The sequence below is a fragment of the Sceloporus occidentalis genome, unplaced genomic scaffold, assembly GCF_023333645.1.
Source record: "Sceloporus occidentalis isolate IW3139 unplaced genomic scaffold, rSceOcc1.0.p SCAF_12, whole genome shotgun sequence".
Taxonomy (NCBI): domain Eukaryota; kingdom Metazoa; phylum Chordata; class Lepidosauria; order Squamata; family Phrynosomatidae; genus Sceloporus; species Sceloporus occidentalis.
The window spans coordinates 23,545,258-23,559,444 of record NW_028316992.1 but is presented as its reverse complement, the minus strand read 5'-3'; the positions used below and the strand labels follow the sequence as shown (position 1 = coordinate 23,559,444).

The 14,187-nt window shown below is 42.2% G+C and overlaps 1 protein-coding gene across 1 annotated transcript in view; it reads right to left on the bottom strand.

Moving 5' to 3' along the window:
* The window catches only part of COL6A1 (collagen type VI alpha 1 chain), a 64,039-nt gene that overhangs the window by 16,422 nt on the left and 33,430 nt on the right, over positions 1-14,187 (bottom strand). The window contains exons 20-22 of the mRNA XM_089477685.1: positions 4,305-4,367; positions 1,193-1,255; positions 17-79 (exon numbers count right to left, since the gene is read on the bottom strand). Of these exons, the coding sequence (XP_089333811.1) occupies positions 17-79; positions 1,193-1,255; positions 4,305-4,367 (189 nt within the window). The remainder of the gene's footprint in view (positions 1-16; positions 80-1,192; positions 1,256-4,304; positions 4,368-14,187) is intronic.

Here is a 14,187-nt window from a genome sequence, read left to right as displayed (position 1 = left end):
AAGCTATGCTACTCACTCTGTCACCCATTGAGCCAGTATCTCCAGGTAAGCCAGGTGGCCCAGGCAGTCCTTTAGGGCCCTACAAAGTTAAAAAGAAAAATAGATGTCCTTATAATCAAAGAACAATAATTCAGGCAAAAGGAATCAGACATTTACAATTCATTTTCAGAGAGGCACTGACTGTTACAACAAAGGAAAAAGAAACATCATTTTCTAAAAGACTACCGATAGTTTATGAAGAGTCCAAGGTGTTTCAGGAAAAAGGTCTATATGTAGTGGAGAACAATTTTAAAAACATACTTGAATAGATCTCCAAAAGATGCATATTTAAGTGTTGCTGCAGTTGGATTGCTAGAGTAAACAACTTTCACAGATCTCTGCAAGTATTTTGAAATAAGGTCTTTATATAAAGGTGTTTGGTTTTATTTTTTGTGTGGCAGAAATGTACTGGGCTCTTAAGAAAGAAGGAACAACATCACCTTGGGATGAGCTATTTCCTTTCGGTATGTCTGAATGCTTCCAATTTTTGCACATGTCACAAAAGCAAAGTTGTCTTGCAATACCATAAAGCCTAACACTTAATATGCTAATAATTAAGGTTCCATAGGACTCTTTAGTTACTTTGAAAATTCATTTTTCTGCTTCCTGCCTTGGAACAGACTTGATAACCTAAAGCCTGTAAAAGAGGTCCCTGAAATATTCCAGAGGAAGCTCTTTTTCTTATGATGATTTACTTCAAATCCTTCAGGGCTTTGTGATTTTGTTCCAAAGATCAAATGAGACAAAGAATTATCTTGTACATCACTGCATTAGGCAGTGTTAACAAACAGTGCATCTAAGAACTAATTGTTGGTATAGCTATCATAACTACAAATAACCATAGATGTAGCAGGCAGTCTGAATACTGATAGTCCTCCTTTATCATCACTGGGCACCTGTATTGCTGTATGAGTTCCACCCAAGTGTGGTCTGTGCAAAGTATCTAACTCAAAGATGAAGAAATGTGGCCCTATAAATATTGTTGGACTGCAAATCCCATCAGTCCTAGCTAAGCCAATGGTGAAGAGCTGCAGTCCACCAACATCTGGAGGGCCCCAATTTCTCCGCCACTTTCTCTAACCTTTTAAGTTCTTGAGGTGAAGAATACTTTTTTACTGTCTACATGCAATTATAAGGATCAAAACAAACTGACCTCTGGTCCAGAAGGTCCTTCATCTCCCCTGTACCCTTTAGGCCCAGCTGGCCCTGTTTCACCCTAGAAAAATGAAAGGATAAATCAGTGTTTTTTTATAATTCTAAACATAATGCCACCAACCATAAGGCAGCCTAGTCCTCAAAGCCTCCTTTTTTCCAATCCATGCTGCACAACTTCACAGCTTTCTGTACATACTTATAACCATTCTGCTTTCTCTATATGCAATCAGACGTTAAAAAAACAAACAAAAAGAAAACAGTGGTATAGCTACAGAGGAGGGGGCAAAAATAAGTCATTCTATCCTTCAATGAAATTTTCTTTCCATTCCCACAGTTCTATCATTGCAATAACCTAAAACTTCAGCTGAGCATTTAGAAATAGAGTTTAGCATCCAAAGAAAAGGGGGCAGGCAAAGTGACCAAAGGAACGTAAACACAGCAAATATAATAGTTATAGGTGTGAACAATTTTACTCTTTGCAAAGTAAGATGTTAATAAGATGCTGAGTAAACTGTTAGAAATTTGAGGATTGAAAGATAATTTCATTTGGGGGCAGAATTCTTATTCAGGGGCAATGCCCCCATCCCCCTCATAGTTATACCCCTCCAAAAGTGCATTTTGGACTAATATGCTATGTTGCAAGCTTCTAAGTGTTCACTCACGCTCCAAATCTTGGAAAATTGCTGTTTTAAAGAGTCATGCTCTTAGCAGATACACTATTTTTAGGCCTTATGGACTTAGTATGTCTTCACTGTCTTTGTCAAATTTTATGTTCCAGAAACAGTGAGCTATATCCAGCACTGAACTTTCATCTGCCCAAGAGTGAAATCCACTCTAAGTACCGTATTGTCTGGCGTATAAGACGACTGGGCGTATAAGACGACCCCCAACGTTTCCAGTTAAAATATAGAGTTTGGGATATACTCACCATATAAGACTACCCCTCTTCCAACGCACACCAAATAAAAATTTAAAAAATCAGATTTGATTTCAATATGGTAATTTTAATTCAAATGCTTATGATATGCAGGTACTTAGCAGGAAAACTTGTTGTATGCAAAGCCTGCTTGAATTGGTCAGCTCTCCCTGCCTGCCCAGCCCTCCCTGTCTCCAAGATTTTATTCTACTGTACTTGTACAGCGCCTCCCTTCCTGCTTTCATATGGTTGCCACATACGGAGGGGATGCGGCCGTGGCCATTTTGAGCTCCCCCTACCATATGCGGCAACCACAGATTCTACAGTCCAGCTCGGACGTTTCAGCACCTGCCCTATAAGACGACACCTGGCGTATAAGACAACCCCCGACTTTTGAGAAGATTTTCCTGGGTTAAAAAGTAGTCTTATACGCCAGAAAATACAGTAAGTGTCAATGTCATCTCCCACATCCACTGCAGATATATGGAACAGCCCTTCACCACCAAATCCTGACACTATTGGAAGTGTAATGCTGAGATTAGGCCAGTATTTTCACCTTTGAAATAAAAGCAGCTGACCATTCATCTTGTAACTAATCAGGGGACAGTGGCATCTGTTTAGTTCAGTGGTGTGGGACCTGGTTATTTGTATAAAAGCCATATGGACCCAAACATTGCTTCCCATCTCTTAGGTTATATATATAAAAATATGAATTTAGGCTACTCAAGTGAATTTGACAACTTGAGGGGGCTGTACTCCATTTAATCAACCCAGTTATTTAGGCTGTACAGGAAAAAGGTGTGATAAAATAAAGTTAGCAATAATAAGAACATAGCAGAGCTGCCTTCCTTTTGCATAACCAGCTCCCTAAGCTTCTCCTCATAGGGCATGGTTTTTAGACCGTCTACCATTTTGCTCACTCTCCTCTGGTCTTACTCCAGCTTGTCTTGAATTGTGGTACCATATTCCTATTGATGCAGTCTAGAATCACATTGGCTTTTTTAGTTGCGCATTGCACTGTTGGCTCACATTCAGCTTGTAATCAACTAGGATTTTCCGGCCTGGAACGAACAGGCAGAAAAAAGCAGCTCGATCCTGCTTTTCCCCAAAGTGGGTCAAAACCTAGCTGCCTGCATGGCCCACTCCCAAGGTGGGTCAAATGTACATGGCCCAATTGCACAGTGTAGAGTCAAGCCATGCCGCTGGGAATTTTTGTTGTTGTCTCCCCACCATACATGCACAGCGTCTCACTAACATAATGCCTGCAACCCCCAAATACCTCCTATGTTCGCCCAGATGCCATCCCATTGAACGGCCACACAGTCATATGTGTGATGCTCTGCTGGTATAGGACATTGGTGCATCAATTTGCAAGTGATACACTGGCAGAGCACAATTATGGAGCCTCTCCCACCATGTCCCCTTCACCTCATGCCCTCCTGTTGGGACTCTCGTTTGCGTACATTCATTGGAGTTGTCCCACTTTCATTTCTTTGCTTTGCTGCATACTCATATTTGCATCAGGGCATTTATATGCAGGGGTGAAGATGCACATCTTCTGCCTTGAGTCGGACCATCCCAGGCTCAGTTTGCTCATTTTTAGCCCCAGAGTGCAGCTTCAGTCTGGTTTCTGACCACTTTGGAGGCATATGTCATCTAAACACCCTGTCTTCAAAGCGGTCGGGAACCACTTTTTTGCCCATCAGATTGCTTTCCCATATACTGCTGTCAAGTCAGTTGTCTCCCATCCTGTATGTGAGCCTTTCATTTTTTTTTCTGCCTAACTATAGAATCTTACATTCACTTCTGTTGAAATTCATTATGTTAGTTTTGGCTCATCTATCTAATCTGTTACAACCCCAGCATTCCTAGGTACCCCTCCTAATTTGGTGTCATATGCAAATTTGATAAGACTGCCCTCTATTCCTTAATCCAAGTCATTGATAAAGATGTTGAATATTAGTTGTAATAATAGGTCAAACTGTAATCTGAATGAAACACCAGTATTAGTAATTATAGCTAGATATGGAATTATTTGGTCATTCCAGTGCTTTAGTAGGGAAGGAGGGATTATGAATTGTACACCTTTTAGTTCGGTCTGGGTGCCTGACTGATGTTTTCTTCTTTCCTTTCATACTCTCATTCCACCTACATCAAATGTACAGGATGTAAAAGAAGCTGAAAACATTCTTACTGGTTCTCCAGGAGGTCCGTAGGGTCCTTCACGGCCTTGCTCACCCTGTGGCCCTGGATCACCCTAAAACACAGGGGAAAAGTAGACAGATCAGCAAGGAAAATGTCATCCAGTATGAGGAAAAATGAAGAATTATAATTTCAGGAATTAATAATATGCCTTTTGTATATCTTATTGTTATATCTTTTTTCCTGTAAGCATCACAGATGAGATGACGTCACATCAAAGAAAAACGCTGTAGAGCATAGGGCCGAATATTTTGGGGCATTTGGAGCTGTGGGTGTGTCATGGGTATTCTTGCAAAACAGCTGGAAAGGGAGAGCTTGCTCATTCAGTAAAGGGCTGCCATGGTGGCCATGGTCTCTTCTCAAACTCTCATTTTATAGAGGGAAAACTGATGAAGCTAAAAGACAAGTTAATTGCCTAAGAACCTAGGCTGTGTGATGTGCAAATGTTCTAAAACACAAAACCAAACTTTTGAAGCAGCATTCTGCTCCAACGTCCACTTCACAGAAGGCAAAGTCACAAAGCTCAGAGACAAAGAACTTGGTCAGGAAACCACAAGTACATGGGAGAGGTGACAAGATCACCTGCCCCCTGACACCAAAGCACATGGATTACCCTCATTAAACACACACACACAGTTCCTATTTCACAAGAAGAAAGTGAGTGGTGATCAGGGAAACAGGGACACAACACTGACCCAGATCACATCAGGAGAACTTCAGGTGCATGAGAGCAAGAGAGAGATTGGGTACAACCTCTTCTGGAACACATACACAATCCAGGCAAATAACAAACCATCCCAAGACAAATCAGCTAACAGGCAAAATCCACCCCTCACTTCCAAGCCAGCCCTTAGCCTGCTCAAGATACTCAGTCACACACACACACACACACAGTTTACCAGTTTTGGTTGTTTATTCTTCTTCTTTTTCCTTGACAAACTGGACATATTTCAGAATGAAACACTGGGCTACAGCCATCTACCATTTGTATTTGCTCAGCTTTGGTTCCCAGAGACAGTACTGGAAACACAGCATCCTTCAGAGGCTGGTGCTTTGCTTTGCAGCATATCACTGTCCTATTATTAAAACAACCAGGAAGGGCTGAGAGCAAGATAGGGGCTAGAGGAGGTATCCATTGGCACACGAGTGCCCAGAGGGACATTACTGGGGACCCCAGCTCCAGAGCTCAGATAAATTTAGAAGGTATGCATTAGTACAGTAACTTTGAAAGAAAGAGAAATGATTTTGATCATATTCTGCTCAGGCATTTGATTTTACACATGAATATGGAGGCTATCATACTATACTGCCACCCAACACAACTATTTTCAGGTAGTCTGACAATCCAGTCCAAATAAAATTTATTTTTATATCCCGCCTCTCTACAAAATGCAAATGGGGCGGCTTACAAGATTAAAATATACAGTCCGAACCCTCAACCCACTCATTCCCCTTAAAATACAATTAAACAATGTATAATTTAAAACATAAAGCATACTTAAAAACAATACAATAACTGTGGTGAAGTCAGAGGTCAGCAATTAGATTTTCCTTCTGATGGCCGGAGAACTATTCAGGATATAAAGATTAAGATCAAGTGATTTAAATGAGATTGAGGAAAAGAGACACAGCAGGCCATATAAGTATTCTACACAAGCCTTGTTATGCATAAATTCACTATCTTATCTCATAAGCTGAACCACTGGAATGTAGTGTTAGCACACTGGCAACATCAGTGGGGCAGGGGCAGGAGAGATATTGGCTAAGCCTACATGGAAATATATCAAGTCTTTAGAAGTGATAGGGCATATGTAGAGCAGGTAGGTGATATAGCTGCGGCCAGTGAAATTGCTTTGCCTCTTACTGAAATATATTTATGTATTTTTTTCCAGCAAGAGCAGTAGCAGCAGTCTTTTCAGTCATGCATGGGCTTCATTACTCTTGGCTCTTTCTATAGCCATATCAAAGTTATATTACTGTCTGAAAGGGCTTTGACACAGAGGAATTGCTCTCTTCTTTCACATTTTCTCTCTATGCAGCAATTTCCCCTCTGAAGACTGCCAAAGTACTGTTGTGCAAAAACCATTGGTGCTGTTACTCAAGAAAAGGGCAAGAAGCCAGAGTTATCCCCTGGAGAGGATGGTGGGCTCAGCACAGCAGCATACATGGGTACATGATGGAAATGGATACTTCCCAATCTCTCTCCTATGGTGTTGTTGCATTGCCTTGCATTAATTAAAACAATCTTGAGAAACAGAGAGTATACTTAAATTCAAAACAAGGCCAGCAACTAGTGGGGAGGGAGAGAGAGAAAGAGTGAGCTGCTCTTCAGCTCTGATTCAAAGAAGGAAACAGCTCTGTGAAATATGACAAAGGAGGGCCGCTGCAGACTCCTCCAACTACCTCTCAAGGCTTTTTTCTTCATCTGAAGAGCTGGGAGAGACATACTACAATTATCACATAGTCAACTCCCCTCCTTCCTCATTGCCAAAATGTGACATGAAATATTTGGCGGCATGGATAAATCAGGAAATGCCATGGCTTCTGCCTCATGCATACGGAGGAAGAGCTCCACAGCCAGTTCTCTGTGAAGCAGGACAAACTGCACTCACACGTACCACTGACTGGGTCTAGAAAGAAGCAATAAAAGATCCTAACAGGAAATAACTCCTCTGCCCATTTGGATCAACTAAGCTGAGGCTGAAAGAAACATACCTTCCAATATGACTTCAGCATCCCAAAATGACCACTATTGGGTAAGAATAACTTGTTTCTCTGCTAGTGGATCTTATTAGCTCTTGCTTCTAAGAAACAGAGAGCTGGTGTGGTGTAGTGGTTTGTGTTTTGAGCTGGGACACTTGGAGACTGGCGTCTGAAACCCTGCTCAACTCTGGAAATCCACTGGGTGACCATAGGCAAGACACATTCTGTCAGTCTCAGAGGAAGGCAAAGGCAAATACACTCTAAACAAATTCTGCCAGGAAACCCCCATGGTAAGTTATCTTAGGGTCACCGTAGGTCATAATTGACTTCATAGCATCACAGAATCATAGGGCTGGAAGAGACCCCAAGGGCCATCCGGTTCAACCCTCTGCCATGCAGGAATACAGAATCAAAACACATCCGACAGATAGCCATGCAGCCTCTGTTTAAAAACTGCCACTGTCAAACAGCTCTTCCTGTCAGGAAGTTCTTCCTAATGTTGAGGTGGAATCTTTTTTCCTGTCAGTTGCATCATTGCTCCATGTCCTAGTCTCTGGAGCAGCAGAAAACAAGCTCGCTCTATCCTCAATATGACATCCCTTAAATATTTAAACACGGCTATCATGTCACCTCTTAACCGTTTCTTCTCCAGACTAAACATCCCCAGCTCCCTAAGTCTCCACTCAAAGAGCATGGTTTCCAGAGCTTTCACCATTTTGGTCATCCTCATCTAAACACAGTCCAGCTTTTCAACATCCTTTTTGAATTCTGATGACCAGAATTGGACACAGTATTCAAGGTGAGATCTTACAAAGCAGAATAGAGTGGTACTACAGTAGGTTCTCACCATCCATTGGCTTGCCATCTACAGATCTGAGCATCCATGGATTTTGAGTCCCTGCTCAAAATAATATCAACCAACATGGATACTCTGACAAGCCATTTCCTGTGCCATCTCTTCACAAAATGCAACCTTTTCTTTTAGTTTTGTTCTACAACGGTGATGATGAACCTTTTAGAGACTGAGGGGCTGTACAGACAGCCCCTTTCCTAGCTGGATCTGGGCCTCAGCAATCGCATGCCATGGCCCTGACCTGGCCTATCTGCAGCACCAAAAGGAGCTGCAAAAATCATATGATCTGGCCTATCCACAGCTTTACAGTGTTCCTTTGGTGCAGTGAGTGTACATGCTGCACTAAAGGAGCGCCATGATGCTTTCTGCTGTGTGGTGGGGCATGCGGTGTCATGTCGGCATGGGGCAGAGTTGGGGCATGCAGCGTACAGTTGCCATGTCCCCAGTCCACCCCGATGCCGTTGTTTATTGCTGGTCAGTACAGCCTCTGAGTGCCCAAACTCAAAGGTGTTCCCACACCAGGTGTTACCTGGTGCAGGGGGTGGGACCTCTGCCTTCCAGGGGTGGGACTTCTGAGGGTGGGACATCCCCAGAGACAACTGAAGGTCCGGGAGAATGGGGGGGGGGGGAAGAGGAGGAACAGGCGTACTCCTGTCCCTACTCTTCTTCCACCCTCCTGTTGCTCTGTGTGACCTCAGAAATGGCTTCGCGTGCCAGAGAGGGCATGCATGCCATACATTTGCCATCACAGTCCTAGAACATCTGGAATGAGACAAATTAGAAATCTACATATATAAGGTAAAATACATAAACAAAATTTCAGAAGTATTGCCCCTCCCTCCCACCCTACACATAGAATTCACTAGCAGCTAATGCAAAACAAAAACAAAGGCAAAAACAAAAAACAAAAAAAGGGCTTCTTTTACGTTCTCCTCTTAAGGAATCCTGAACAGGGCTGGGGAAAGGGCAGATTGTAGGGTCCATGCAACTGCTGCGTCCCATTTTTGAGACCTTCAAAGTCTCATAAGGCTCATATAACCCAAAGGCCATGTAACAGCCTCTTCCCATTTGGGCCAATTTTCAAACAATTTTTCATCTAAAGTTGGCCCCAAAGTGCTCACATATATGGCAGTTCAATTTGTTTCTAAATCCTGCAATGCTGGGAAAAAAGTCCTCTGCCTTCCAGGGTTGTCCAACTCACTGTAGACTATAAATATTCAGAATGTAGCCTTTTGTCAGCTTCCAGTTTGCACCAACTACAACCTTTTAAATTAGGAGAGGCCATTGTTGTTGTGGGGAATCTAGATGCTTTGCTTTCAATAATAGTGTTAAATGTCCAGCACAAGGCCACCATTCACTCATACAAAACTGAAACTGAAATAGCAAACATTTAATGAGATCAGTCTGCTGTTAGGCTGTCAGACTATTTGGAAAAGAGTGTCTAGAAAGACCATAGTTGTTAATAATAACAACTAATAATAATAAGAATAAGTAATAATAATTGGTATAAATGCAGAACATTTTAAGGAAATCCTGTGAGAGAGGAAGTCAGGCAAACAGAACTAAACAATGTTGGTTTTTTTTTACATCAGCCATTTTATGTAGAATTAGACATAGCAGAGATGAGAATTACAAACATCAGACGAGCAAGTGCTGGATGATCATCATCAGCAGACACCCTGCAAGCCTTGTGAAAAAGGCTGCAAGGCATTTGGAAGAAAATCACTTATAGAAGTGCCTTATATCTTGGAAAATGGACCTCTTCTGTTCTATTTACAAAAATGTTCATTTAAGACACCCTTCTGCTATTTGTTTCCATAGCACATCTGCCCACATCTGGCTCTTAAATTATAGTTGTATTGCTGTTTGTGAAAACATGAGATGTAAACAGGAACAGTGAATTTAGATGAAACGTAAACTTTCCTCCTAATATGCCCACCCAACAAAACATGTAGATTTATGGCCTTTTCTGCTCATATGGGTTCCAGTCCTGCTGTAGCAGAACTGTTTGCAGTTAAGACAGGATGTTCCTTCAGGCCACACAGTCCTCTTAGCTAGAACTTAAATAATCACAGAAAGTAAGACACACTATTCCAAAGAATTTAGCAAGTACTAAGGGAAGACAAGCGGTGACAGCAAAACTATAAAAGAACAGAAGAGGTGAGTCTTTAAGGTTGCTTCCTACATCCAGGTATTTGAGAGTGCGCTCAGTGGAACTGATCTCTGTGGAACATATTTCTCAGCAGACTTGCAGGCATGTACAAAGCACAGGACAACACTGCAATCTTCTGTTGAGAAAAAGTGGAATAACTGACCGTTCATGGAAGACACTGATGGAGGCTTAAGAAGATAAAGAAATGATAACCTAGCTACCACCCACCGTTTAAGGCTACGTGGACAACCAATCCCTAAGGATGAGCACTAACTTCTTTCACTCAGAAGTGTTATCTTGAAAACCTCTTAATTGGTTTTGGTTGCCAAGCTGTCTTTCTCAAGAATTTTCCTGAATCTGGAATGTCAAAGTGTTCTCAAATCAACTATCTTCTATCAGAGACTCTTATTAATTTCTGAGTTGGCTTCAAAAGTGGTAGCACACACTTTCAAGCTAATCCATTCTTGCCACTGAAAATTTTTTTATAATGCAACCAGGATTAATTGTATTTGATTACACAGTGTGCCCTGGTAAAGGCAGTGAGAAATGCTTAACAAGCTGTGAGTGTGGTCAAAAATTTATCACCATAGTCCTACAACACCTTTCTCTTTGTTCCACCTCTGTGGTCATAGATTTCTGAAGATCCTCAATGACATGTGATGCCTCAGTGCAGGCCTGAAGTGTCACACCCCTTTGACTGCCACTGAGTCAGAAGTTCTGTTGTCACAGAATGTCTTGTAAGCAAGCCCATGGACCCCAGAAGAGAGTCGCAGGGGGCTCAGACTAGGCTGGGAGAGCTCAGCCCCTCAAGTGATCAGACAAATTGGATCACTAAGGGCCGGGAGAAACCAGCCTGAAATGCTGATTTCTACGTGACTTGAGGGTGTGGCGTTTGTGGCCTTTAGATGCTGCATGCCCCCAAGCTGCCCGGAAGCCACCCAGCATGATCACATGGGGCTGGCTTCAAGCTCCTCCGGGGGCGTGATGGTTAGATACTGCATGCAGCCGAAGCACACAGAAGCCAGCTTGGGGTTGTGTTGGGGCCACCTAAGGTGGCCCCAAACCAGTCCAAATAGGAGCAGATCTTTTCCACTCCTATTTGGGCCGGTGTCAGGGCAGATTGGGGCCATGGTGTGTGTTTGCTGTAGCTCTGGGGCAATTGGCTCTGGGGCGGCCCCAATCTGCCCCTTTTGGGTAGTCTGTTCTGGCCTTCTATCTACAATGTGTTTCATATCCTTAGGTATAACGAACTACAAAGGTATTAAAAGATTTAAGCACACAGAGAGAAACAAGACTGCTTTGGAGATGAGCTTTCCTATGAAGAACAAAGACTTTGTATCATCTCTGCACATTTACTTGGGAGTAAGTTATATTCAATACATGGGGGCAATTTCTAAGTATACATTGTGCTTGCAATACTCTTCATATTTCAGGATGACAAATGAAAATGAACTGAAGAAGTAATTTGCCCTCCACCTGACTGTGCCCTATACCTGATTCTCTACACTTCAAACTTGGGGGGCATTCCCACTGGCCTATAACGCGGATCAGGATGCAAATTATGGGGGCATCATTCCCATTTGACCCTGTAGATATACATGTCCCCCCCTTCTTTTCTTTTGAGAGTATTATGTGCGCATTCCTCTATTTTTAAATACATCTCAGCTGATGATCCTGTCTGATCTTGGAAGCTAAGCAGGTTCAGCTCTGGTTGGTATTTAGATGGAAGACCACCAACAAATACCAGGGGCTGTAGGCTAGCAAAACCACCTCTGTGTATTCTTTGCCTAATGGGGTCACCATAAGTCAATAGGCAAAGTGAACACACATGCACACACAGAGAAAGTGGAGGCATGGTTCTGACAGAAGACTGTATAGGCACTTTTGTATTCACTTAACATGTTCTTACATATTTTGCCCTTTGCTTGATATATTATTTGAATGCTGTATTTACTCAATTTTGTAGTTTTATTTTATTTATTATTTGTTCATACTTTCATGGTAGTGAAAGCTTCTTATGTAAACTGGCCACATCTGCAGCTTAACAGCCACAACATTGTAAGTTCAATCCTAGAGGAGGGCTCCAAGGTCCACTCATCCTTCCATCCTTTCGTAGGTTGGCAAAATGAATACCCAGCTTGTTGGGAGCAATTGGCTTGCATATTGCAAACTGCTTAGGGAGTGCTAACTTACTGATAAGCAATATAGAAATGTACTTGCAGTTGTTATACAGTGCACCCACTCCATGGCTTACTCGCTGCAATCCACTGAATGGCACACTGCCACGAGCACGAGCTCCATTCTGTTGATCCCCGTGTAAGGCAAGGCTCCACTGTACTTGCTATTGTACCTTCCAGATTAATGTGCAGGTTGGAATATAATTATCCTTGGATTTATCACCTCTCCCAATTTCACGATGAAGTTTCAGTTCAAGAAATATACCAGAATGAATTTGAAATGCATATTTTAAGATAAAATATATTTTAAAAGGACTGCTTTGTCATGGATTATATGTATAAAGGCACAATTTGTGAGCAAATGTTTTCACAATTATTTACCTGAATACAAATTTTGGCACATTTTAAACATGCAAATTAATATTGAAAAAGAGACTGATCTGCCCATTTTTTTTAGCAATGGGTGGTACTGAACAGACAAATTTTGGGAAACCTGTGACTATGTTGCACTGTGTTTCATGAAGATCTTTTAAAAATTTGACTGTGCTAACTACTCTCAGTGGCATCAGAACATTTTTTCCATCTGCCTGGCATTAGGTGTGGCACTGCCCATGTTGATTTTGGACAGATGGACTTCACTAGTTATTCTGTTCTACTCATGTGCCTCTTGAATGATTCAGCTTGGAACAGACATATAAATGTTCTTCCAGCTCCCTCCCAGTTCATATGGAGCAATTCAACCCTCTCTTTAAAGGATACATTCTACCTTCTCCTCTGCAAGAACAGTGTTCTTGGTTTGCTTAGCACCAATATATGAATGCAATCCAGAAACACCCCAGATGAGTCACACAAATATTCTAACCTAACATAGTTACCAAAAAACAGAGAGGATTTAAGGCAAGGTAAGAATTGCAAAGCCTTTAAATAAAACTCTGGATTGGGGACACAGGGCTGCCAGTGAGGCTGCCCTGCTCCCAACCTGGAGCTAAAAGGGGTGCCACACACCTGCCCCTTTGGGGCAGTCTGTACCATGCCTAAGTTAGGCTCTACTCCATGGAAACCTGGATCACAATAAACTACAAGACACTTGGTTGTTGAAGACGATCTTGATCACCTTTACCTATAGGCCTAGACTACTACTGTTATATTTCTGCAGAGCTCAGATTGGAGTATAGCGGAGTCCCTAAGGGTACTCTGCATGCGATGTGGCTTTTCAGCCAAGAGTTTTCTAACATATAACCTACACCTTTACCTTTTATCCATGTGCTCTCACCTTATCACAGAGCAAGAGTGGGCAAAGTGCCATTACTGTGCCCACAAGGTTTAATTGTTTTGCAGCTATCTCAATTGCTCAGAAAGACCTAAAAACAAAGGTGTCTAGGAGCAAAAACATTTTTTTAAAAAAAGTTTTTGCAGATGTGGGTGCAGAGGGTGGGTGCAGCCTTCCATGGTCTCCTGGGGTACCAATTTGCCCTCTTAGCCTTCCATAGTTGTTTGCCTCTGCCATAGAGTCACATATATGTATGGGGAGTATGTCTGGCAAGTGGCAAAAAGATTACTAAGGATGTGGTGCTCTTGGGCTCACACTAGTAACCACAACAACCACAGCGGTATTTGGACTTTGTTCCAGTGTAGCATACACAACCAGACTGAGTGAAGGGAATATGATGGGGTGGTACTGGAGACTGTACACAATGAACTAGAATTGGGTGTCTGTGCCTAGAATGATGCTTATCTCATGCTGTGAACATGGACAAGGTATTGTGACATAATTTATGGCAGTGATATAAAGCCAAGGCCTACAACAGAGGGCCTTTGGAGGACTCCATTCAGGAACACAACATTGCCTCAGCAAGAAAATCAAGAAAAAGGGATGCTTTAGGAATTCAATGAATGTGCCTTCCAAAGCAGACTCACCTCATTCACACTTCCCAGACTGATGTATAGACAGAAACATGGTCCTCTTTGAAATCTGCACACCAACCAAATT